The following is a 27004-nucleotide window of genomic DNA, read 5'->3' as shown; positions in this document are numbered from 1 at the left end:
TTCAGTTGTAAATATAGTTTCTTGTTACTATGCTAAGAAATAGATAGATTCAAAAGTTTTTGTTTTCTACCTGCACCAGCGAACTTCTTGAGTGAATAGCATTCAACATTTAAAATTTAGATTCTAAATTATTCATTCTCTAATGCGATTTTATTATCACGCTGCCCTGTCTTAACTAGAAGATATGAGTAATGCAGAGACATCCCACATGCACTCTAGCATTACATAATAAGGTGGGACCCTGTTGCAATCAATGTCGTTATGCTATCCACTCCTGAGTTTATAGTTGATAGAAAAATAATTTCGAAGAAATGAAAAAGAATAGTACGAATCTACTTGTTAATAAAATGCTGCTACTATTACTACTACTACTACTAACTACTAATACTACTACTACTATCAAAAGTGCAATGAGTGATCGTTAGCTTCCCAGTCTTGTTAGTAGGTAGAGGGTTAGTATAGACTGGTAATAAGCCCTGTCGGTCCCCCCAGCACTGCGCGTAATCAACTGTTGTTAGATCATGCGACAGCGATTAAGCGTATGCTGGAGGCATGACAAATCATTTTCATTTTCATTTTCATTTTGCAGCATTTGGTGGGGCAATGAGAGCGCAAGTCAGTCCAAAGCCGATGATAAGGAGGGGTAATGGCTGAATAGTCTTTGCTGACCACATAAACGCCATGGGATAGGAAAAGGGTATTTTGGTGTGGGATTAGGGTGTTGGTACAGACTTGACAATATCAATGCTATTCAGATGCAAAATAATTTTAAGGCTCAATAGTGAATCGCATACCTTCCAAAACCAAAAAACAATAATTCACAAAATACCAAGCAAGTCATAGAAAGAAAAAGCGCCCGATTGTTTATTTTGTCAATTATAACAAACGGAAACTTCTACCCTCTCCGACTCGCCAGTCACCCCGGAAAAAATGTCCCTTCAGTTCTGGAAAATATATTATTCCCAATTAAGCCTTTAATCGAATTGTCCGCGTGGTCTTGTAGTACCCCTGCTAGGTAAGAATCAGTCATTGCCATACATATTAAATGCTAGACATGACCCCATGGATAGCATTTGCATATGTAAAAGCTTTGCTGATGTGACTTTCCTATTAGGCAATTCTCTCATCTCATGTTTGTCTTCAAAACCTTATCAAGCTTAGAAAATTGAAGTTGATAAACAATACATTACAAGGTTCGAATTCCCATAGAATGAGATCATTCATTCGCACTACAACACCATAGGAGATAATACCACATTGGCTGATTACAGTACAAATGTGAAAAATCTCCCTTTTCCCCCTATCCGCAACCCGGGGACGCGCCCTGTTGGATTTCGAAAGCCTCGGAGAATATTACAAACCTTCAATGGCATTCCCATAAACTAACCCACATTGCCCATTCAGGGGTCTGACTGGGCCTATTACCCTCCCTCAGTTTGTAATATTCTCTCCAACTTGGAATTATATTTTCCCGACACATAAATGACTTCGACAAATGTTCGATATACCTACTATGCAGCGTCATGATCAGTATAACTATATCAGATGACTTGAAGATCTGATTCTTACAGAATTGTTTGCCATTGATTATACATTCAGCTATTCCAATCATTGCTGCAAAGGCCATCGACCACATGCCTGAAATCAAAGCTTCCTGGAAGATATAATCCAAGCCCAGGGCGTATGCTGGAGGCATGACAAATCAAGCGTTTAAATTAAAGTCAATAAAGCAATGGTATGATTATATTCAGATTCTAGTTTAGTTTAATTTTGTAAAGAAATGCTTTAATTCAAAACCTAGTTACTTTCAAATACTATTCCATTTACTATTTCACTAATTTTCGTTACTATATTTAATTTAGCTAATCTATAATTATAAAAGACTAAAATTGAAACTATTAAAAAACACATTTCACTATATGACGACGCTTGATAAGCCATCGTCAAACCCATCACTCTTGGACAGGGATGATGATTGCATACAGGGATGGGAACACTCACTTGCAGAGAGTTACACTCACTTGATGTTTTCTCAGCTCAAAAGCATGCAATCAAGAAATGATGTATGGACGACTTTTGTCTTGTGGTTTTGTCTAAAAGTTTGCCGAATAGAGTTGGGGTCTCACACGCATACCAAAGTCGTGAACGGGCTGTGAAAGCAACTCTCCACGAGGTGAGTGTAATTTACATTCACCTCGTGGAGAGTTGCCTTCGCAGCACTCTCGCGACTTCGGTATGTGTGTGTGACCCCTACTCTATTCTGCAAACTTTTAGACAAAACCACAAGACAAAAGTCGTCCATACATCATTTCTTGATTGCATGCTTCTGAGCTGAGAAAACATCAAGTGAGTGTAACTCTCTGCAAGTGAGTGTTCCCATCCTTGATTGCATATAATGAACCATCAAATTTCAACGAAAAATGAGAGAAAACAATAAATTATCTTGAGAAATTAGCTCTCATATATCTATTTTAGGCAAGGTGCTTCTGATATGGCCATACCATAAGAAATACACATGATTGGTTAAAACAGAAACAAGGGTTGAGAAGATGGCCAACACTAATGTACCAACTGACTGGGCGCCTTCCAAATTCAAGGAACAGAAAACCTTGCCCAATCTCTTAGAATTCACGGAGGTCACAAAATCTGCTTGTAACTTCACCTCTAATACACAATGCAGATTCAAATTGTGTTTGAGATCTATTGTAAAGTTTGTATTGGTCAATAGAGCAAATAAAGAATATCGGAATGTTAAATTCTCAAACTCTTCTACTTCGAAAGAATTGTGGAAGTACTTTGGACAAATGAATATCAAAACTAGGAAAAATAATTCGAACTCGTTTTTAACCGGATGAAATCAATGCTCATTTTTCTAACTGCTATAGCTCTCATAATGTGAGTGGAATAGTCAGCGATCTTATAATTCAATTTTTAACTTTAAGGAGGTCTAACGCAATCGGGTCTATATAATTTGTCAAATCGATTTTTCCTCTATTGCTGAAGCCAATGCATCATATTTTTAACAGCATAATTAAACTAGGGGTGTTCCGCAAAGCATGGAAAGCTTCTAAAAATATATCGATAATTAAAAAGGCAGAGAGTAGTTCATTAGTTAATCTCAGGCTCGTCAGTATTTTGAGTGCTTTTAAAACAAATTGAAAAATTGCTCCAAAATCAAATAGTTAGGTACATTTCGGACAAAAATTTACTCTCGGTTTCACATTCTGGTTATCGCAAAGGACACAGCACGAAAACAGCCATGATTCAAGTGTGCGACGATATTGGTCTTGTTTTGGATAGTGGAGGTTCCGTAGTTCTTTTGTATGCTGGACTTTTCGAAAGCTTTTAACTCCATTTCCCATGAGACACTATGCCACAAATTAAAGAATCAATTTGGTTTGGATGATAATACTGTACGTCTGGTTTGTTCGTATCTGACGGGCAGATCTCAAACCGTATTTGTCAATAATGAGTTTTCCAAATCTTTGCCAATTACCTCGGGTGTACCACAAGGATCAGTACTTGAACACATACTGTTTACCATCTACATTAATGACCTGCGAATGAGGCTTACTGGTTGTCAAATCCATCTTTTTGCGGACGACGTGCAAATTTATTTCAATTATTTGGGGCTTTCAACTCAGGCTGTTTCGGATTTGATTGACCATAATCGGCAAAGTATTGTCAACTGGGCTGTGGGTAATTCGTTAATCCTGAACGAACGAAAAACTCAAGCTTGTTTCATTAGTCGCATCACAAAAAATGTTGAAAAACCTGAAAAAGTTCTGAACAGAAATTGAATTTCATACTCGGGATCTGTATCTAGCCTCGGAATAGTCATACAAAGTATTTTCGAATGGAATAGTTTTATTCTACACCAGTGCAGTGTGGCAAAGTATATGCTGCTTTACGTACTCTTCGATACAACGCACATTTTTTTAATATACCTTTCAAACCTCCATGAGTCGATATTGAAGGGACCATCGACTCAAAGAAATATCGAGTAATGCAACAAAAATCCTTCGGGAAGCTATTTGGGGGGACCATCATAGTAACCCAGAAGTTATTTTTCAGTATGGAAAAATTCACCTCCATGAGTCGATATCGAGTCAAGGAACATCGACTCATGGAAGTTCGACTGTTAAACTTTTTAAATGATTAATCTTCCCCCATTTTTTAACTTGTGACTTTATCACTACCCAGGCATCAAGAATTGTTTTATATTAATGAAAGTTGCACTCAATTGCTGCATTAGATTTGTTCACAACCTGAATCGTAACTCTCATGTCACTCACCTACAGAAAACTTTGATCGATTGTTCATTCAGTCAGTTTCCCATGTTGAGATCAGTTTTGATACTGCATAACATTATAAAAACACAGCTGCATTTTAGCTACAGTAAAACCTCCATGAGTCGATATTGAAGGGACCATCAACTCAAGGAAATATCGAGTAATGGAACAAAAATCCTTTGGGAAGCTTTTTGGGGGGGTCCATCATAGTAACCCAGTAATTATTTTTCAGTATGGGAAAATTTACCTCCATGAGTCAATATCGAGTCAAGGAACATCGACTCATAAACAAAATAATTCATTAAAAAGGTCAGCGAGGAAAGAAATTTCATATAACGCGAGCAAGAACTTCCCACCATTCAAGCTCACTCCTAATTAGATGTATATCATTTTGGAATGATTTACCATCCGAAAATCATATTATATACTAATTTATCCTTGGGGTTTAAAAAAGCATGTTTACAATTCATCAATCAACCATAACTAGGCAGAAGTTGCTGCACAAGTGTTCTAACGTGTCATTTCATACTACCGAATAGAAAAGACATTGTCTTAAGTTTATGGAGATAATGTAAATGAAATGTATCAAATCTGCCTCTTTCTTATCGAATCTCTCCTCCTCGACATAGATTAAGGTAGAGATATTAGCAGCCGGGTGAAGCAACTTCAGTTCCTCGAAAACAGCAGGCCCGCTCAACATGATAAACAAAGATTTTTGTCTCTTCTGGCACTTTGTTGTATTCAAAAATAAACTGTATGTTAGCATAATTCTGAAAGATGTGGAACGCAAATGTTACCCTATAATTGATATAAAACCACTTACCAGTATAAAGGCTCACGTCTCATCGCCTTCAAGCGCCAACCACTACACTGGCAGCGTACAGTGTTCTTACTATCGTTGTGTCAGCTACAATACCATCAATTTTAGCAACGGAACCGTTTTGAATGATGGTCGACGCAATGGCAGCCTTCAAATATGCGCTGGATTTCACTTAGTACACTAGCAGCTTTCGCTTTCTCCCTTTGAAGCCAGCTCACTAAAATGTCTTAGAAATTAAAATAATACTGTCACCGGTGTGCCACACTCGAGGCTGCATAAAACGGTTCTTCACTTTCTTCAAATTGCCTTTGCATCCGACTGACAGAGATGACCTCTAAAATTACACTGCCTTCGCAGCTAGAATTTCATTCGCAAAACAGCTTCCAAAACCTTTTCATTCACTTGCTCTTTTGTTAAAACAACCTTTGTTGTGCACTACCGAATTTATCGCAGTTGAACTCACTTAATGTTCCTTTCTTCATCAATTTTCAATATTCTTTCATACGCCATCCTTTTTCCCTCGTAGTCACTTTTAGTATCTGAGGTCAGAGACCTTCAACCAAGATCTTCTTCAGGACAAGAGAGAAACAATAGTTCACTTTCTGGATGCACTTATTCAACTGACTAGGCGCTAGGTGCCGAGTGCTGTAGGTATTTATTCAGAACCGATTGAAATCGAAAACGTGCTTGTGTAATATCCTACACAGGAGAAAACCATCCTTACCAGCTGCTTTTTTGGTTTTGAGCTGGTGAATGGCATCGTTGACTTAGCGTGTAAGGTGGCTCATTCCTGTCCTCTACTTTGCTGTGAATCACATATCAGTCCCATCATCTTCTTCTTCTTTATGGCTCTACGTCCCCACATGGACTTGGCCTGCCTCGCTTTAACTTTAACTTTGTTCTTTGAGCATTTCCACAGTTATTAATTGAAGGGCTTCCTTTGCCTGCCATTGCATGAATTTGTATATTGTGAGGCAAGCATAATAATACACAATGTCCAGGGAATCGAACCCGCCGTCTCCGGATTGGCTATGACTATAGATTCTCCACGCCATTCAGATGCTCATCAAAGTGCAGCTTCTACCTTTCAATCACCTCAAGGCTATCCAGGAGGTTTCCATCTTCATTCCTGCAAATTTTGGCTGGCGGAACGCGTTGCAGGATGCGTTGAGTTTCTTAGAACTTCCGTCTTTCTTGGGTAGCAGCAATTCCATTTCCTCGCACCGGTGTTCTTCCAGGTGGCGATTTTCTTTTCTCCCGAAAGATGCGGGTGTCTCTATTCTAGCACTGCAAAAAAAAATGAATATATATATTTGATTTTTAACTTGTGATAAGGTAAGCCGAAAAAAAATTAACAGCGCGCCCAATTGTCATAAGACAAAACGGTTAATATACTCAAAAACAAATTGATGAAAAATCAGGCCATACTAATCCAGAGACAAGTAGTTTCATATACTACATTAAATCACCACATACAATTGATGATTTTATAGCGAAAATAAAATTATTAATTTTTCTGTAGTTTAAAAATGCTGAGTATCTTCAGCTTCAGGTGCCGTCTTGTAAAAGTTCATGACCAAAATGAAAAAAAAATAACAACTTGTACCTAAGTGTTCGCAGTTCAGTGTGGAGTGTTTTGAGATTTTGTGTAAAATTTAAATCGTGTTTTTAATAAAATAGTACAGGTAGTACTCTGCCACCATCTACGCTGTTTCCACAACCCACCATCAGAGAGAAAAGAAGGATCCTGTTGGTAGCCTCAAAGGGGTGGCGGTACGGGTCGTCAAGACGGACGTGTTAACGGACACAATGATTTGAAACATATGCGAATGGTCTGGGTTACTGAACAAGCCTAAAGGATAGTGACCTTATTGAGAAGAAGGCACTGGTGATTGTGATGTAGAACTCCATTGGAGTTGGAGAAACAGAACTTCGCTGTGTTTCGAAAGAACTTCAGTTCTGGAGGTGTTCAAGATCACCACCGGGAAGCTCCGCTAGCCCCGCCGTTACCTAGGCCAACCGCCAGTCGTGGGAGCCCTTGGAGGATCAATGGGTTCTGTAATCGCAATCGCCGCCCTAAAGGTACCACAGATCCGGCCGACGACAGCTAAAGGCCCCCATCGTAGCCAACCTGAAGGAAGTTGCTACGTAATGATTAAAGTTTGTGAAAGGTGGTAGCACAAGGGGCCCCGAAGAAGTGAAGAAAGAAAAGCGATAGGTTATAGGTTATATATTTTTAAGGATGTAGGAAAGTGTTGGGAGAAGAAGAGGCCGAAAAAGTCCGGGAATAAATGTGTGTAGAAGTAACGTGACGTGAGTTTTTTTAATACAACAGTGCGAATATACCCTGCCCGCGAATAACTGGTCGAAGAAACAGGTCGACCCTGAGGTTAAGTTTCAGGGAGTCCCAGGAAGACTCCCCTCTGAGCTAAACGGCAGTTACATTTTTTTCTGAAAATTAAGTGTTGAAAAAACAATGATTTTGACGTCATGACTAGAGCAGTGGTAGTCCAACACAGTTCCTGTAGCAATGCAATTCTGCAGCGATGCAATTCTTTTAGTCCTTCTCTGGCACTCTGACGTCGATCAACCGCCCCTAGCATGGGAACCAGACGCTGCTGTAAGCCACTCCTTCTGGAGAACAGACGCTCAGGTTTGCAGAAGCGAGTACTTAGTAGTTCCACTAAACATTCACTTTAGACTTCATCTGAATATCTCGAAGATTTCCCTGAAAATTGTTTCAAATATTCTTTCACCAGTAGTAAACCTTGAAGACATTTCACCAAAAGCTCCTCTATTATTGCTCTAGCTTGGAGTTTTCGCCAACCAATTTTCCCATTTTTTAAGATGGGACAGCATGAATTTCTAATGCGTATATGAAGCGAATATACAACCAAGTACACCCAGCAAATATGCCATTTTTGTAGATTTTAATTATTCAGCAAAGCGATGGTGTACACCTGCACCGTCCTGTCTGTATTATCTTCAAAGGCCCTATATTGAGAAGTAAAGTCAAATAAATATTGAAAAAAATGCTTTATTGGTTGTCCTGCTGGATAATTACATTTCAAATTCCTGCCTTTGCCTATCCTTGAATAGAACGAGAGTGTTAAATGTGTATGAGTTGTAAAAATGTCTACACAGTTATCGTAAAAATCGCGTGCAAATACTGCTTTCCTTGAAAAATTCTTGGCCCACAATCAATCATCGAAAGCAATGAAAAACTCATCAAGTCTATAAAGTGGACAACCGTCAAAGGGCAAAAGTATTATTAAACCAAATAGGCGCGAAACCTTGAAAACCCCAGCCACGATGGCCAAAACCTAGAACCATAACAAACACTACACGAGCGACCACCAACATCCCAGCACGTGAACAAATTATACCATGTCGGACCGCAATTTATACATTTCGTCACCTCAATTCTACAGCCACCATTTCCTTTCTCCGGTAGCAAATCATGTACGGTGACCTGTCGGCGAACCCGATCGATGACCTTGCCGCGATAGTGGACGGAATCTTCTACCCGATCATCAGCAACCCGCGCAATCAGGAAGGCTGGCCGGACGTTATCAAGAAGGACGTCGACAGCCACTTCCAGGACCTGCGGAACATTATAACCGAGGTAGGTGGGGGGTGGGGCATGGTGCGCGAATTTTTCAACTATCATCGTTTTTTGACGAGATTGGGGGTTGGTTGCACGAGGATTCACGGTTCGTGACAAAAAGGCATTAGAGGCATCTGCCTCCCGACTAAATTGTAGTGCTTATCGTGAGGAACAGTGGGCAAAACGGCTTAAAACTCGAAAGGTTCAAAAAAGGCAAACATCAAACCCAGTTTGTCATGATTCGACTGGTTTGGCCAACTATTTTCCAAAGTATAATAAGTCGTTTAGACCCGTTTTACCCTGTACAACACAACGTGCGAAGATGCCCAGGCAAGGTGACGCTCTATGGCAGCCATAAAAATAGCACAGAAACGGAACGACCTCCACTTACTATAGGAAGAACAAGGGGGTGGACTCCTTTTGTGCCGAGCTGTTCACATGCTAATTTTCTCCAATTCGAGCCACTAAATCAACCGAATAATAATTTTTATTGCTCGCAGGTGAAGGGTAACATCATTAATCAAACGCTGCTACCGATGCCCATTTCGATCGGAGAAGTGGAAAGCGTCGGGCTGCAGGTTGCCGAAGGGTAAGAGTGTTTCACGCCCAAATCACCGCCTTCAAATTGCGGGAACGTTACCTAATATTGATTTCTGATCTTAATTGAAGTAACCTCGACGGCTGTACTCTGAAAATGAAGAACTCCCTCGAGGGCATCGTCATCAAGTGGGCCTACCAGATCAACGACGTCCTCAAGGAGGATTCGTTTAGCATTTTCAAAGACGGCCATCATCCTTCACCGTTGGAGGAGTTGAGCTTCTGGGATGCTCGACGGGACAACCTACGGAACATTTATTCGCAACTGCTGGAGCCCCGGGTTCGTCACATTGGAGTCATACTGCAAGGGATCGATTCGGTGTATTATGCGTCGTTCAAGAGCACGTTCCAGAGCGTAGTTCAAGCTGTTCACGAGGCCGATGACATCACTTTGTACTTGAAACCTTTGGTAGGTAGATTGTCATGATGATTGATTGCATTCAACTGATACGAGTTCTCCACAGAGAAAACACTTCGAGACATTCGAGAGCACCGACTTTACGGATTCGTTGGAACTGATTGCTCCGATGCTGCACTGCGTTTGTCTTATGTGGGCCCACTCGTTCTACTACGGAAGCAATGCCCGAATGATGATTCTGTTCAAGATGATCAGCAACATGATGATTGCCGAGGCGTCCAAATGTCTGGATCCAGGTTCACTGTTCCAAGGCGAACCGGATGAATGCTTGATAAAAATCAACAACGTCATTGACATTGTGGTGTACTACAAGTAAGTATTGCTTGGATGAGTGATTAATATGTGGAAGAATCGTCCTAATCAAATTACATTTCACAGAGAACAATTCCACGAATTCCGTTCACGACTAGAGAGCTTCCGTCAGGCCAGCACCCAACCAAGCTACTGGACGTTCCGATTACAAACGATATTCGATCGCCTCGATCTTTTCCTAGATCGTCTAGAGCAGATCAAGCAGATCTTCTACACTGCTACCGAGTTTCGTAAACTGGAGAAGGTTGAAATCGGGGGTCTTCGTGGTAGAGCGATCAGCAGGAAGATTCAGGACGTCTACGACGACTTCAACAAGCTGTATCTTCGATGGGGAATGATCCAATACGATCCGTTGGACCCTGACCCGAAAGAGGGCACCTTCGAACACGATCGCGCCAAGTATCAGTCGAAAACGGATGTCCTGGAGCGGAAGTTAGCGGCCCAATTTGTCCTCGCATTCGATGAATGCTTCAACGTAGACCAGCTGATGAAGCTGGTTACGATCACTGGAACGCTTCTGAACAGGCCACTGATTCTGCCGGACATACACCGAAAGATCGCCAACATTGTGCATCTGTACAACAACGATCTGAACATTGCGAAACGGATTTTCGATGAAGGATGCGAAGCCTACGCCAAGCATGGACTGGAGGGACTTCCCATCGATACGGCTTTTCCACCGGTGGCTGGCGCAATCCTCTGGGTTCACAAGCTGCGTGATCGCATTTCGAAACCTATCACCGATCTCAGCATGGTGGAGTTTCCGTAAGGACTCTATCATAAGTTAACAGAAATCAAAACTGATTAGCTTTTCTATCCCCGCAGATTATTCCAAGGCGAGGACGCCGACATCGTGATGAAGAACTACAACGAAATGATGAAGCTGCTGGAGCAGTTCGAGTCCAAAGTGTTCAAGGAGTGGAGTTCGGGTGTCTCTAAGAAGATTGAAACCCACATGAAGAAGGCGTTGCTCATCCGTAAGGCCGACCGCCTGCTGGAGATGAACTTCAACCACGTGCTGGTGATGATTCTGCTGGAAATTCGCTACATGAAACGGATGGGACTGGCGAACATCCCGCAGAAGGCGCTGGATTTCTCCGACCTGGAAGAAGATCTATGGGTAACAAGGCGTCGTACTGAATTAAGAACTTCTCATTGACAAATTTATAATCGTTTCACAGCAAGCACGCATGAAGCTGATGAGGATCGTCGAATGGTACAACGAGATCCTGGAAAACTGCGTCGAGTGCGAGAAGCAGCTTATCTACAAGGAAATCGCCGAAGCCGACAAGCTAATTGAGCAGGCGTGCTCGGGTGGTATCGATTGGGTTAACTACGAGCCCCAGTTCATCGAAGTTTTCTTCGAAAAACTGAAGAACCTTCACACACGGGTGCTGAAAGCGCAGAACAACATCAAAAAGATCCTGGACAGTATCCGAAGTTGGGGACAGGTTCCGCTGTATCAACGCAAGGACGGAAGCAAGGATCTTCTGCTGGATATTGACGATCGCCCCGGAAAAGTGCAGCGGAGGCTACAGGACTGCTTCGACACCAAGAAGCTGATCGACGTGGCCATGGAACAGAACTTCCGGTACTATTTCGACTTCTTCGTTGAATCAGAAGAAAAGCTTTCGGAGGTGTCCATCAAAGCCAAAGGCACCGATGAGACACTTTCGATCAAAAAAGAACCGTCCGAAGAGAAAGTTGCGGATGAAGAAGGGGAAACCTCTCAGCCGGATACATTGGAAGAAGTATCTTCACTGGAGCATTCGGAGTTGGAACGAACTGCTTCTCAGCTAGCGTTGTTCCGGCCCTACCAGGAATACGTCGACTCGCTGGTTTCCAAGGAAATCATGGAATCGATCCACACCAGTGTCAAGTACATCAAATTTGAGATGGAGAACCGCTCGGGATATGATGCCGCGCTGTTCGAAATCAAGTACGAACTGTGTCCTCCGAAGACCCGATTCGTACCGACGTTGGATGCTTTCGACCCGGCTGGATTTTTGGCTCTGGTCGAGGGCCTGATGGTGGATATCTACTGTATGAGTACCACTCCGAGAGTTGCTCAACCGCCGGAAGCTGAACGAACCGACGAGGACGGGGAGGTCAAGCTGTCTACGTATTTAGGTAAGTTGAATAAGGCATTTTCAAGAAAGGTTCTAGAGATTTTTGATTATAGAACACTTGGAGAACCAGAACGAAATTGAACAGATGAAGGACTCGATTATCAACCGGGTAATCCAAACGATCCGCGAAGCAGAAGAATACACCCAGCGGTTCAATGACTACAATTACCTCTGGTTGGACGACAAAGAAAGTGTATTAGAGCAATTCTTGAAATACGGCCGTCCCCTGACAGCGGACGAAATGGAAATGCTGCGGTCCGCAGACACCCCGCTTCGAGAAGTTGCACCGACCCTTGATCAGTTCAAAATGCAAATCGATAGCTATTACGATCTGTACGATAAGGTCTTTGCCACCATGGACATCGCCGTCAAATTCGATGTCTGGCTATCGATAGATCTGCGCCACTTCAAAACGGTGCTGTTGATCGAAATCAGCAAATGGTCCAATCTGTACAAACAAAACTTGATTGACAAGGTCGTAGACAGCCTGCAGGAACTGGAAGAGTTCGCAAACGAGTGCGATGAGATCTTCGTTCTCGAAACCACAGAAGAAGACTTCCCCACACTGTTAAAGATCCTATCTGCGTTGAACAAGCTGAAAGAGCGCGAGAACATGTACGACAACATGTTCGAACCTCTGAAAGCGACCGTCGATCTCCTCAAGGGTTACAATGTCGAGTTCAACGAGCTCGTCTACAAACGATTTGCCGAACTGCCGGAGCGATGGTTACACATCAAGAAGACGGCATCGAAGGTGCGCGAGAAGATCGCCCCGGCTCAGACCTACCAGGTTGATCTGATTAAGAAGCGAATCACGTTGTTCGACATCCGTTCCAAGTTATACAGGGAGGGCTTCAAGAAGCTGGCCTTCTTTAAGGTTCCCTGCGAGAATGTGTACCAGATGTGCAATCAGGTCAACCTGGAGCTGAACATCATGGAGACCCAGATGAAGAACCTCTGCGACTCGGCGGCACTGTTCGAGCTCAATCCTCCGGATGATAACAAGCTCCGGCAGTGTCGGAAGGAGATCCGAATGGTCAAGCAGATTTGGGATTTTGTCTATGCGGTGGAGTCTTGCGTGGGCGATTGGAAGAAAACGCCGTGGAAGAAGATCGACGTCGAGGCGATGGAGGTCGAGTGCAAGAACTATGGCAAACAGATACGGCAGCTCGATAAGGAGATGCGCTCGTGGAATCCGTACGTGCATGTCGAGGCGGTGCTGAAGAATCTGCTGACGTCGCTGCGGGCTATTACGGAGCTGCAGAATCCGGCTATTCGCGAGCGGCACTGGATCGAGTTGATGCATGCTACTAAGGTGAGTTGGTGGAAGATTCGACTTGTTGCGCTACTTTCATAGAGGTCTTATTACTCCAAGCGTTGAACATGATATATGGAATTGAAACAAAAGTGTATAATAGTAGGAAGCATTATCAGGAGCTCCTTCCATTCTTCTATGCCTAATACAGCTAGTCCTCGCTGACAAAGATTGATGAGCAAACAGGAAGGCAGATAGGGTATGCTTACTTTGGAAATTTCAAAATTTGATCCCTTATTCTTCAACAAACCTGAAGAAAGACTAACTGGTCTACAAGATTTATGGTGCGTCTAGTCTTGCATGACGCAACCCCTTTTCCCTAAAGAGTCTACGGGACGTAGTAGGAGACTGGGCTAGACATTAGACATTCATTTAAGCCCACAAAAGCTGCTGAACCTGTCGGTATTATTTGACCCAACTTTTAAGCCCATTATAACTATTCTGCCGACCATTGCTCAAACACCTCCATGCCGGTGAAAACTCCAGACAAATTCTTCCGGAAGGTAGGTATACCAGAGTGTCGCCCCAGCTTTGCCACAGCTTTAGTTTACTCAAAGTTCCCGTTCGAGGCAACTATTTAGAATTTAATTTAACTCGACAAATAGAGATCCAAAAGCAATTTACCCGCAACTCTGCAACAGCCGAGCACCCGAAAGAACACACCAAGTAAAAGTCCGGGTGCGATTTCGTCCTATACCTACTCTCGTCGGCCTGCATCAGCTGAGCTCCTCCAGTCAGTACCCACTGTGGAGTAGCACAAACTTTTCCATGTGTAAACACGCTTATGCAGCAAGCATTTTTCTTTCTCTCCATTTTCCACCCCCGGAACAATGCCGCCGCCCACCGAACGCCACAATTAAGCTGTTGAAAACTTATGGAAGGGAAATGTTGGTATGTGTCTGTGCGCCACCTTCCTCACACTCCCAATCCCGCCGCTTTGCACACACCACTGACTGCCTGCACTGACTCTGGCATAATAGTTACACATAATTTGAAACTGTATTACACCGACCAACTGGCCACGGCCAGCCGACCCACAGCCGGGTCTGTTTTTACCCTTTGGTTTCCGCCTGTTATTCCCATGAACCCCCGAACCAACTTCCTACCGACCTTCCGAACCTACCAAAGTCCAACTTTCTGGTCCTTAGCTGCACATTGTTTTCCCGTTTTGTGCACGTGTGAGAGTCTGTGTTCTGTTTTGTTACCCGCCACCCGCACGTCCAACAAACAGGATGGAATTACAAATTACACAACTTCCTTAACTGATTTATTACTTTCTGACCTTCCCCGTCGATGCACTACTGTGTGCCGTTGTTTATGCATATGTAGGTCCGCTTCCGGATGGACGACTCGACGACCCTGGCCGATCTGCTGGAGCTGAACCTGCACAACTACGAGGAAGAGGTCAAAACCATCGTGGACAAATCCGTCAAGGAGATGGGCATGGAGAAGATCTTGAAGGACCTGGGCGTGGCTTGGCGCGATCTGGAGTTCGAGTACGATGTGCACGAGCGAACCGGTCTGAAGTTGCTGAAAGTTTCCGAGGAGGTCATCGAGATGCTAGAGGAAAATCAGGTTCAGCTGCAGAACCTGATGTCATCCAAGTATATTGCCTTTTTTCTGTCGGAAGTGTCCAAGTGGCAGCTGTCGCTGTCCAACGCCGATCAGGTCATTACGGCGTGGTTCGAGGTGCAACGGAAGTGGATGTATCTGGAGAGCATATTCATCGGTTCGGAGGATATCCGTAGCCAGCTGCCGGATGACTCCAAGCGATTTGACGGAATTGACAAGGAATTCAAGCGGTTGTTGGCAGAGGTAACGGCAAGTCCGAATATTGTGAAGGCCACGAACAAGGACGGCCTGTGCGACAAACTAGAGGGACTGCTGGCCGAGTTGGTGCTCTGCGAGAAGGCATTGAACGATTATCTGGAAACCAAGCGATTGGCGTATCCCAGATTCTACTTTGTATCGTCCGCAGACTTGTTGGACATTCTGTCCAACGGTAACCAACCGGAGCTGGTGGCGAAGCACTTGACAAAGTTGTACGACTCGTTGGCCAAGTTAGTGTTCTCCAAATTTTCGAAGAAGAGTGCCGTTGGAATGATATCTAAAGAGAACGAAGAGTACGTAGCCTTCAAGGACAACTGTGACTGCAGTGGAAAGGTCGAAATCTGGCTGAATCGCGTTACGGATTCTATGCGAGTCACACTTCACGATCTGTTCGAAAAATCTGTTAATGCGTACGAAGATAAGCCTCGAGATCAGTGGGTCTTCGACTGGCCCGCTCAACCGGCTCTTTGTGCGACACAGATCTGGTGGACTACGGAGGTCAACGTGGCTTTCGCCAGACTTGAAGAAGGCTACGAAAACGCTCTCAAGGACTATCAAAAGAAACAGATCATCCAACTGAACGCCCTAATTGTTTTGCTGTGCGGCGAACTCAGTCAAGGCGATCGTCAAAAGATCATGACCATCTGTACGATCGATGTCCACTCGCGAGACGTCGTGGCCAAGATGATCACGCAGAAGGTCGAAACCGGACAAGCGTTCCAATGGCAAAGCCAGCTCAGACATCGCTGGGATACGAACCTGAGCGACTGCTACGCGAACATCTGCGATGCCCAGTTCCGTTATGACTACGAGTACCTCGGAAACACGCCTCGCTTGGTCATCACTCCCCTGACCGATCGGTGCTACATCACGTTGACTCAGGTTAGTATCTCTAGATAGACCTACCTCACGAATTCTTACAATATTTAATTTCTCCCCCCACAGTCCCTCCATCTCATCATGGGTGGTGCCCCAGCCGGCCCGGCCGGAACAGGAAAAACCGAAACCACCAAGGATCTGGGCCGTGCCCTTGGCATCATGGTGTACGTGTTCAACTGCTCCGAACAGATGGACTACAAATCGTGCGGCAACATCTACAAGGGCCTGTCGCAGACGGGGGCCTGGGGATGCTTCGACGAGTTCAACCGAATCTCGGTCGAGGTCCTGTCGGTGGTGGCCGTCCAGGTGAAATCGATCCAGGATGCAATCAAGGTAATTGAGTTAGGTGTGTTTGGACGGGCCTGTCGCCCGTCAATTTTTCCCGGACATAGCATCCGTTTTCCCCTAAAAACCCAGTTTAGAGATGGACAAAAAAAATGACAGCGTTCGGAAGCAGAGCTAGTCTGTGCCCTGTCAAGCGTTTGTGTTTGTATGATTGTATAGCGTATTTCTCTACCCCTTTTTTATTTTGTCTGTCTGGTACACTCTTTTTTTCGGTGTGGTTTGGTGTGAAGGGTGAACAAAAATATGCAACCCTTAGTGATATCAAGGTAAAACTTTTAGAGACCATGTTTGCTGCCTGCACCGTCTGGCTAGTAGGATGTATGTAGTAGGTCCTTACAGAACTGCATGTAGAGAACTTTTTTTTCGTTTCGGATTGTAACACACTGTGTGACACTTTCAAGGCCTTCCCCGTATGTCGTCGTCAGGCCACCTTTCTCTAGCCAGGAAGGAAACTCTCATTGAAATTCATCTCCCGACCGCGTGAACGTATTACTGTTCTAAGTGCACATACACAAGGGATCACATACATACCCATCGCATGCCTTGCATTCCGCCGTGACGTTGTAATACACACCACATGAGCATGAGAGCACCTTTTCTTGAACACCTTTCCAGCGGCAATGACGACGACGACCAACCTTAGGACTATAGGAACACAGGAATGCAATCTCGTCGCCGATAGGTAATCTAAATAATTCCACCCAGCGCTGATTGACCCCATCCGCGTCCGTTATTGCCGCCAGCTTTCATCAGGGCGGCAGAACCGAAATTTCCAATCCTGTCGATGATGGCCACTGGATTGGATCCAAACCAATAGAGCCGCCTTGTCGTTCAGCTACTCACAGCTACAGACTGTGAAATGTAGAAACCAGTTGCGTGCGTTTGGTCGTTGAAATTCGGTGCAGGATGTCATCCACCACCAGTCACGTTCGTCTCTAATGACTACCAACGAAATGATTACACGCAATCGAGATACCGCAGAGCTGTGTGTGCGTGTGTGTCGTCTCGATTAAATTTGAATTTTTATCGACAGGAACCGTGCGGGATGATTGGTCCATTTGGGAAGACTGGGTCATAGGATGCTCATCATCTCGGTGCCATTAATGTGTAGATCGAACCATTTGTAGAGCCGTTTTAAATGGTAATCGGAATTAGTTGATCTGCGGAATGCGTAATCGTGTGTGTGTATCCAATCGTTGGAAGTAGCGCCAATTGCGTAGTTACTACGCTGGTATAACAGTGAAGAAACAACTCCTGAATACTATTACAAGACTTCTGGCTACATACAAAAGAGACTTATGATCATATGAGAAAAGACACCTGGGTGGGTGCCAGAACATACTTCTGGACAGGACAATGATAAAACTACTCAACAGGTTTGGACGTCTGTACAGAACCAGACAACTCTCCTCGATTCTGTAGAAACTCTTGGGTACAGTAGAAACTTCTTAACTGGACCAAAAAAGACTACGAGTCAAGTCGAAAAGAAACTTTCTATTATAACCAGATCCTTTAAAGGACTTCAAAAAGACATTTTGACAAATTCCAGGAGAGATATACGGACACATCCATAATAGATAGATGGAGACGTTCAGATCAGACTTTCGAACCTATTTAGAAGATAAGGAAACTTTTAGGAAAGTTAAGAAATGACTTTTAAACATTTACAGGAAAATCTTATGGACAAAGCCCTCAGATTCTTCTGAAAAAAAAGCCAGAAGAATCTTCTGGACAGAGCCAGAAGAGTCTTCTGGACAGAGCCAGAAGAGTCTTCTGGACGGAGCCAGAAGAGTCTTCTGGGCCAAGCCAGAGAAGTCTTCTGGACAAAGCCAGCAAAGTTTTCTGGTCAAAGCCAGCAGTCTTCTGGACAGAGCCAAAAGAATCTTCTGGGCAAAGCCAGAAAAGTCTTCTGAACAGAGTCAGAAGAGTCTGCTGGACATTGGCGTAACTAGGATTTTTTCCTGGAGGGGGCCCAGGGGGGGCCTGACTTGAGATGAATTTTAAGCGGGATGGGCGCCCGATAAGTGAATATGCAAATCAGTATTGTAGTTTTGAGTAATCAAAATGACTGTTTCAGATTTGTTCATAGTTTTGTAAACTATATGAGTACGAACAATTCCTCCAAGATTTTTTTTTCATAGCATAATTCAGTGATTCCATCTTGGCTTCTTCCAGAAATTCAATCAAGGGAATCATCTAGGGATACCACTAGACATTTTTTCGGGGATTTGTCCTGGGATATCTATAGAGGTTCCTCCAGTAATTGTTCCAGTGCTTTTTTCGAAGTTTCCTTCAGGAATTTCTCCAGAGATCCTTTAAGGTATTTCTGCAGGTATTCAGAGATTTCTACAGGGATATCTGCATATATGCCTTCCAAAATTCCACTAGAGATTGCTCCAATAATTGCATCTGGAATGATTCGAAGTATTTCTGCAGGAATGTATTCCAGAAATTCTTTTAGAAAATTTTACTTAGAGATTCTTAAAAAAACACTCCAAGAATTGCTTGAAAAATTTGTACTAAAAACCTTTAGGGATCCTAGTTTTTCTTTATGTGTATTAACGAGATTTTTAGCCCTAGGCTAGTTCATCTCGGGGCCCACGCTTTATTTCCCTTCCGAAGGAAGAAGTCACATTTTGCGAGCTTGTCGGGAGTGGGATTCGATCCCTCGGCGTGATAGTCAAGTGTTCTAACCATCCCACCAGGTCCGCTCCACTAGGGATCCTAGTATTCCTTCAACAATTACTGCAGACATTGATTTCTTCATTTTTTATCCAGGAATATTCCTACAAAAAATCTTCCAGGTATTCGCCAAGAAAGCTCTCGTGAGATTCCATAAAGAGTTCCTAATGGGGCTCGCTTCCGGGATTCCTCATCGGGTTTCTTCAGAAATTACTTCAAGAGTTCCTCCAGGGATTCACCGGAAATTTCTTCTGTTATTCTTACAAAAATGAATTCCGAGATTATTTTAAACATTTCTAGAAGAACTCTTATTGGGATTCCATCAGAAACTCCCGCAGGAATTAATCCAGGATTTCAGGATTTCCTCAGGAATTTCAGCGGTTTCTTCAGTATTTCCCCTGAGAATTCTTCAGAAAATCCTCCTGGAATTCCCTCAGAAATCGAACTTTGTATTTCATCAGGAATGAATCTTGAGATTCCTCCAGGAACCCCTTCGGAAATTCCTCCCGGATTTTTTTCAAGAATTATTCCAGGTATTCCTCCTGGCATGCCTCTAGGATTTCATTCAGGCATTTCTCCAGAGACTTCTGCAAGAGTTCTACCAAGAATTTCTCCAGGTATTACCCCAGGTATTTCCTCAGGAATTACTCCAGGAATTTATTCAAGTTTGGATCCAGGAATTCTTCCATGAATTCCTCCGAAAATTCTTCCAGGAATTTCTTCTCTAAGGTTTCCTCTACACATTCCTCCAGGATTTATTTCATGGATCCCTCCAGGAATTCCACTGATGATTCCTGCAGTAATTCCTCCAGAAAATCCTCCTGGAACTCCACCAGAAATTCCTTTCTGAATTCCTCTAAAAATTTCTCCTTGAATTCCTTCAGAAATTTCTCCATGGATTCCTTCCAGAATTCCTCTAGAGATTCTTCCATGAATTCATTCAGGGATTCTCAAGATATTCATTTAGGGATTCCTCCTGCAGATCTTCCATGAATAGTTCCACGGATTTTCCTCAACATTCCCTATAGAGATTTGTCCAGGAATTCCTCCTGAGGTTCTCCCAGAAATTGTTTCAGGGATTCCTCCAGTTTTTTTGCAAGAATTCCCCCAGGAATTCTTCCAAGTAATTCCTCTAAGAATTCCTCCAGGAATTCCTCAAGAGGTTACTTAAGTATTACCCCAAGAATCCCTTCAGAAAGTCCTCCAGGAATTGATCCAGGAACTCCCATAGGAATTCCTTTAGAAATTACTACCGCAATTCCTTCAGGAATTCCTCCTGGAATTCCTCCAAAAATTCCTCTGGGAATTCCTCTAGAAATTTCTCTTGGATTTTCTTCAGAAATTTCGCTTGGAGTTTCTTCAGAAATTTCTCTTGGAATTTCTTAGAAATTTCTCCATTAATTGCTTCCAGAACTTCTCTCGAGATTCCTCCAGGAATTCATTCAAGAATTCTTCCAGGGATAGTTCCAAGGAATTTCCACAAAAATTACTTTACAGATTAATCCAGGAATTCTTCCTGGGATTCCGCAAGGAATTTATCCAGAACTTCCTGCAGGAATTTGTCCAGAACTTTCCAGGCATTCCTCCTGAGGTTTCTCCAGAAATTGCTTCAGGGATTCCTCCAGGGATTTTTCAAAGAATTTTCCCAGGGATTCTTCCAAGAATTTCTCTAGAAATTTCTCTAAGGATTCCTCTAGGAATTTTTCGAGAGGTTTCTTTAGAAATTTCTCCAGGGAGTTTCTCCATGGACTCATCTCAGGATTTCTCCAGCAATTCATCTAGAGATTGCTTCGGGAGTTCTTCTAAAAACTCTAAACTCCACTAGATTGCTCCCAGAATTCTTTTGAAAACTCCACCAGGTACTCATCTAGAAATGTATCCAGAGATTACTCCAGGCATTAGTCCAGGAATTTCTCCAGGGATTTTTCAAGACAATTCCCCAGGGTATCCTCCAGGAATTTCTTAAGGAATTTCTCGAGAGATTTCTCCAGGAATTGATACAGGCATGTCTCCAGGAATTTATCCAGGGGTTACTCCAGGCATTCCTCCAGAAGTTCCTCCAGAGATTTCTATAGGGATTCCTCCAGGCATTAATCCAGGATTCCTTCAGAAATTATTACCGCAATTTCTCCAAGAATTTATCTAGAAAATCCTCCAGGGATTCATTTAGAAATTACCCCAAGAATTCCTCTCGGAGTTTATCCAAGAAATATTTCAATAGTTCTTCCTGGGATTCCTGAATGATTTCCTCCTGAGATATCTCTAGGAATTCCTTCAAATATTTTTTCAGGAATCCTCCAGTAAATCCTCAAGAGATTCTTTCAAAAATTTCCCCACAAATTCTTTCTGGAATTTATTCAAGAATTATTCCAGGTATTCCTCCTGGGATTCTTCCAGGATTTCATCCAGGCATTTTTCCAGGGACTCCTCTAGGAGTTCTACCACGAATTTCACCAAAAATTACCCCAGGTATTTCTTCAGGAATACTTTCGGTAATTTGTTCAGGAATGGATCCAGGAATTCCTTCAGGAATTTCTTCGGAAATTCGTACAGCAATTCCTTCAGGAATTGTTCCGGGAATTCCTCCAGAAATCCTTCCAAGGTTTCCCCCAAGAATTAATCCAGGAATTTAGTCTCCGAGGTTTCCTCTACACATTCCTCCAGGAATTATTTCATGGATTCCTCCAGAAATTCCTCCGATGATTTCTCCAGTAATTCTTCCAGAAATTATTTCTGAAATTGCTCCTGTAAGTCCTCCAGAAATTCCTCTGGAAATTTCTCCTGGAACTCCATTAGAAATTCCTCTCAGAATTCCTCTAGGAATTTCTCTAGGAATTTCTTTGGGAATTTCTCTATGAATATATTCAGAAATTTCTCCATAGATTTCTTCCAGAGTTCCTCTAGAGATTCTTCCAGGAATTCATTGAACGATTCCTCAAAGAATTGATTAAAGGATTCCTCCTGGAATTAATCCATGAATAGTTCCATGGAATTTCCCCAAGATTTCCTATAAAGATTTGTCCAGAAATTCCTCCTGAAATTCCACCTGAAACTTGTCCGGAAGTTCCTCCAGGAATCCCTCCTAAGGTTCCTCCAGAGTTTCAGAGATTTCTCCAGGGTTCTTTCCAAGAATATCTCTAGGAATTCTTTCAAGAATTTTTGTAAAAATTTCTCTAAGAAATTTTGCGAGAATTCCTTATGAGGTTTCTTCAGAAATACTCCAGGAATTCCTTCAGAAAGTCCTTCAGGAATTCATATAGGAATCCTTCAGGAATTCCTCTGGGAATTCCTCAGAAATTACTACCGCAGTGTCTCCAGGGGCTCCTCAGGTATTTCTTCAGTAATTCCTACAGGAATTTCTTCAGAAATTGATCCAGGAATCCCTCCAGGAATTTCTTCGGAAATTCCTACAGCATTCCTCCAGGAATTTCTGCAGGAAATCCTTTAGAGATTGCTTCCGATATTCTTTCAGGAGATTCTTCAGGAAATTCTATAGGAATTTTTTCAAGGGATTCCTCCGGAAATTCTTTCAGGTTTCCTCTAGGAATAAATCCATGAATTTCAACTCCAGGGATTCCTCTAGAAATTCGTCCAGGAGTTATTTCACGGGTTCTTCTAGAAATTCCACCAGGAATTCCTCCAAGAATATACCAGAAATTCCTGCAGGGATTCCTCTAAGGATTCTTCCGTGAGATTTTTCCAAGAATTCCTCCTGGAATTCCTCCAGAAATTCCTCTGGGAATTCTTCTAGAAGATTATCTTGGAATTTCATCAGAAATTTGTCTAATGCTCCAGGCATTACTCCAGGAACTTCTCCAAGGATGCCTCCTTCAGAAATGTATCCATTAACTTTGGAGCCAATGGCTGAAAGTCTCTTTAAAAAAGACAAATCAATCAATCAATCCATTAACTTTTCCAGGGAATCCGCCAGGAATTTGCCCAAAAAATTTTCTAGGATTTCCTCCAGAAATCCATCTTGGAATTGCTGAGAAAATTTGCTTATGATTTCACAAAAAAAATGTGCCTATGATGCTTCGTTCTATGATTTTTCAAAGTAGGTGGTGTCTGTGGAAAATGTTTGATTTTCACTGGAGTTTTCCGGAAAATTAAGCAACCCTGATTTTTTTCAATTTAGTTTTTCAAATATATATGATCCCTTCCTTATTTCATTAACCTTCAGAAACTTCATACCAATTTGTACGATAATAAAAAAAAATCCCCTAATGCTCCAGGCATTAGTCCAGGAACTTTTCCAGAGATTCCGCATGGAATTTTTCCAGAAGGTTATTCAGCGGTTAGTTAAAAAAATTCAGTATTCCGTTCATAGTATTTTTCAGGGATTCACCCCAGGGCTTTTTTAGGATTACTTGTAGATTTTTTGAATAATTTGAAGGATTTCTAGAGAAATTCCTCCAGCGATTTGTATTGAAATTCTTTTAGATAATTTTAGAGGGACATAGAAGCCAAAAAAATCTCCAAGAAGTCATCCAGGAATTCTTTCACAATTATCTCATGAATACCAAGTCTTTTACAAGTCCAATCATGAATACCTTCAAACTTACGATTACATCTTGCAGCACCAGCTTTTAAATATATTAAAACTTCCTCAATGTCCATTTGAATTTGTGCGTTGTTTGATAGACGCAAAAATACCCCTGGCCCACGAAATAAAAGAAATTAATAGTGTCCGACTAGAAATCACCTCCAGCATGGTTTTAATGAATACACTCGCGTTTACGCTTCAGCTACATACATCTTTTCTCACTAGGAATTTACAAACTTTTGCTGGAATTCCATTGCAAATTCAACCAGAGTTTTTTTTTTCCACATGATACTTGATTTCCATGAAGAAGCACTTAACCATATTTTGCAGTAATGCTGCTAGAAAATTCAAAAATTCTTTAAGATACCCATCCAGGAATTCCTGGAAATTATCATTTAGATTTAATTTCTCATCGATTTAAAAAAGAAGATGTACAAAGTATTGCTTGTCTCCAATAACTGTCAATTTAAACACATATTATGCCAAATAAATTTCTATTACTGTACGTGCAGTTGAAACCCGGAATTTTCGACTAGCGAAGTTGGGTTTTTCTCCAAATCCGTGCGTCGGACCTTACTACGGAAGTGGTGCGCTGTATAGCTGTTTGCTATACAGCGCACTACTTCCGAAGTTAGGTCCGACGCACGGATTTGAAGAAAAATCCAACTTCGCTAGTCGAAAACTCCGATTTTCAACTAAATTGAGAATATAGATCTATGTTTGTCACCACGACAGTGGTTTTCAGATTTTTTCTAATTTCCATATATAAAGTCATGAAAAATTTCTGGGGGGGGGCCTAGCGGATTCTGGGGGGGGCCTGGCCCCCCTGGCCCCCCCTCTAGTTACGCCAATGCTGCTGGACAGAGCCAGAAGAGTCTTCTGGACAGAGCAAAAAACTTATGGGCAGAGCCTGAAGAGTCTTCTAGTCAGAACTAGACAAGTTTTCTAGACAGGGCCAAAAGAGTTTTTGGACAGACCTGTAAGAGATTAGATAGAGCCAGAAGAGTCTTCTGGGCAAAGCCAGAGAGTCTTCTGGACAAAGGCAGCAGAGTCTTCTGGACAAAACCAGAAGCGTCTTCTGGGCAAAGCCGAAAGAGTCTTCTGAGCAAAGTCAGAAAAGTCTTCTGAGCAAAGTCAGAAAAGTCTTCTGAGCAAAGCCAGAAGAGTCTTCTAGGCAGAGCCAGGAGAGTCTTCTAGACAGAGCTAAAAGAGTCTTCTGGACAGAGCCAAAAGAGTCTTCTGGACAGAGCCAGAAGAGCCTTCTAGACAAAAGCAAAGGAGTCTTCTAGACAAAGCTAGAAGAATCTTCTGGACAAAGCTTGAAGAATCATCTGGACGAAGCCAGAAGAGTCTTCCGGGAAAAAACCAGAAGAATGTAATGGGCAGAGCCAGATAAATCTTCTAGGCAGCTCAACAGAAGAGTCTTCTAAGCAGAGCCAGAAGAATCTTCTAGACAGAGCCAAAAGAGTCTTCTGGACAAAGAAAAGAAGAATCTTCTGGACAAAACAAGAAGAATCTTCTGGGCGAAACCAGAAGCGTCTTCTGGGCAAAACCAAAAGAGTCCTCTGAGCAAAGTCAGAAGAGTCTTCTGGACAGAGACAGAAGAGTCTTCAGGACAGAGCCAGAGGAGTCTTCTGGACAAAGGCAGCAGAGTCTTCTGGACAATACCAAAAGAGTCTTCTGGACAAAGTAAAGAAGAATCTGGACAAAGCAAGAAGAATCTTCTGGGCGAAGCCAGAAACGTCTTCTGGGCAAAGCCATAAGAGTCCTCTGAGCAAAGTCAGAAGAGTCTTCTAGACAAAGCAAGAAGAATCTTCTGGACATAGCTGGAAGAATTGTCTGGACGAAGCCAGAAGAGTCTTCCGGGCAAAACCAGAAGAATGTAATGGGCAGAGCCAGATAAATCTTCTAGACAGCTCAACAGAAGAGTCTTCTAGGCAGAGTCAGAAGAATCTTCTAGACAGAGCCAAAAGAGTCTTCTGGACAAAGAAAAGAAGAATCTTCAGGACAAAACAAGAAGAATCTTCTGGGCGAAACCAGAAGTGTCTTCTGGGCAAAACCAGAAGAGTCCTCTGAGCAAAGTCAGAAGAGTCTTCTGGACAGAGCCAGAAGAGTCTTCAGGACAGAGCCAGAGGAGTCTTCTGGACAAAGGCAGCAGAGTTTTCTGGACAAAACCAAAAGAGTCTTCTGGACAAAGTAAAGAAGAATCTGGACAAAGCAAGAAGAGTCTTCTGAGAAAAGTCAGAAGAGTCATCTGGGCAAAGCCAGAAGAGTCTTCTAGGCAGAGCCAGGAGAGTGTTCTAGACAGAGCAAAATGTGTCGTCTGGACAGAGCCAAAAGAGTCTTCTGGACAGAGCCAGAAGAGCCTTCTAGACAAAACCAGAGGAGTTTTCTGGACAAAGCAAGAAGAATCTTCTGGACAAAGCAAGAAGAATCATCTGGACGAAGCCAGAAGAGTCTTCTGGGCAAAGCCAGAAGAGTCTTCTGGGCAAAGCCAGAAGAGTCTTCCGGGCAAAACCAGAAGAATGTGATGGGCAGAACCAGATAAATCTTCTAGGCAGCTCAACAGAAGAGTCTTCTAGGTAGAGCCAGAAACCAGAAGTGTCTTCTGGGCAAAGCCATAAGAGTCCTCTGAGCAAAGTCAGAAGAGTCTTCTGGACAGAGCTAAAAGAGTCTTCTGGACAAAGCAAGAAGAGTCTTCTGGGCGAAGCCAGAAGAATTCCATTCAATTCCAGGGAATTTTTCGATATTTTTAGAGCAGAGACGTCTGGACACGTCCAGAAAAGACTTCTAGACCTCGCAGATATTCTAGACACTTCCAGAACCAGAAAAGACATGTAAACACTTCAAGAAGAAATTTTGGGCACTATCAGAAGAAAAATATCTGCAACTTTGAAAAGCGACTTTTGAATAGTGACACTTATATCATGAAAAGCAAAGCCTGCGAATGTATTTCTCTCATAACAAGACATGCCAAGCTCCAAAACATCAAACCGCATTCAATCACTTTTTACGACCATGCATGGAAACCGCTTCCTTAGGCGAAAGTCATCTCATCTGCAACTCCCCACCCTCCACTGAAATGGTCTGTCCGTACCCCTTCCCAACGTTAGAATACCGGTCCGCCACATCCCAACACTGAACATTGATTCTCCATCATCGGTCGATTGTGTCGATGCTTTTTTCTTCCGTTTGCCAGCCCATTTACACGTTCGACCCATCTCACATATATCGC

At 42.8% G+C, this 27004-nt stretch overlaps 1 protein-coding gene and 1 long non-coding RNA gene across 2 annotated transcripts in view; one reads left to right on the top strand and one right to left on the bottom strand.

Moving 5' to 3' along the window:
• Positions 1–27004, bottom strand: part of LOC134285765 (uncharacterized) — a 578496-nt gene that overhangs the window by 536892 nt on the left and 14600 nt on the right. Inside the window, exon 2 of the long non-coding RNA XR_009996610.1 lies at positions 5116–6399. This is a non-coding gene — a long non-coding RNA (uncharacterized LOC134285765). The remainder of the gene's footprint in view (positions 1–5115; positions 6400–27004) is intronic.
• LOC109411049 (dynein beta chain, ciliary) overlaps positions 1–27004 on the top strand; it is a 44619-nt gene that overhangs the window by 3018 nt on the left and 14597 nt on the right. Inside the window, exons 2-12 of the mRNA XM_029867566.2 lie at positions 8567–8737; positions 9220–9308; positions 9389–9725; positions 9781–10046; positions 10113–10811; positions 10872–11166; positions 11228–12176; positions 12229–13490; positions 14352–14381; positions 14820–16202; positions 16266–16532. Of these exons, the coding sequence (XP_029723426.2) occupies positions 8567–8737; positions 9220–9308; positions 9389–9725; positions 9781–10046; positions 10113–10811; positions 10872–11166; positions 11228–12176; positions 12229–13490; positions 14352–14381; positions 14820–16202; positions 16266–16532 (5748 nt within the window). The remainder of the gene's footprint in view (positions 1–8566; positions 8738–9219; positions 9309–9388; positions 9726–9780; positions 10047–10112; positions 10812–10871; positions 11167–11227; positions 12177–12228; positions 13491–14351; positions 14382–14819; positions 16203–16265; positions 16533–27004) is intronic.

Source organism: Aedes albopictus, chromosome 1, assembly GCF_035046485.1.
Source record: "Aedes albopictus strain Foshan chromosome 1, AalbF5, whole genome shotgun sequence".
Taxonomy (NCBI): Eukaryota; Metazoa; Arthropoda; class Insecta; order Diptera; family Culicidae; genus Aedes; species Aedes albopictus.
Note: the sequence above shows the minus strand (reverse complement) of the source record. Positions and strands in the feature narration are given on the sequence as shown.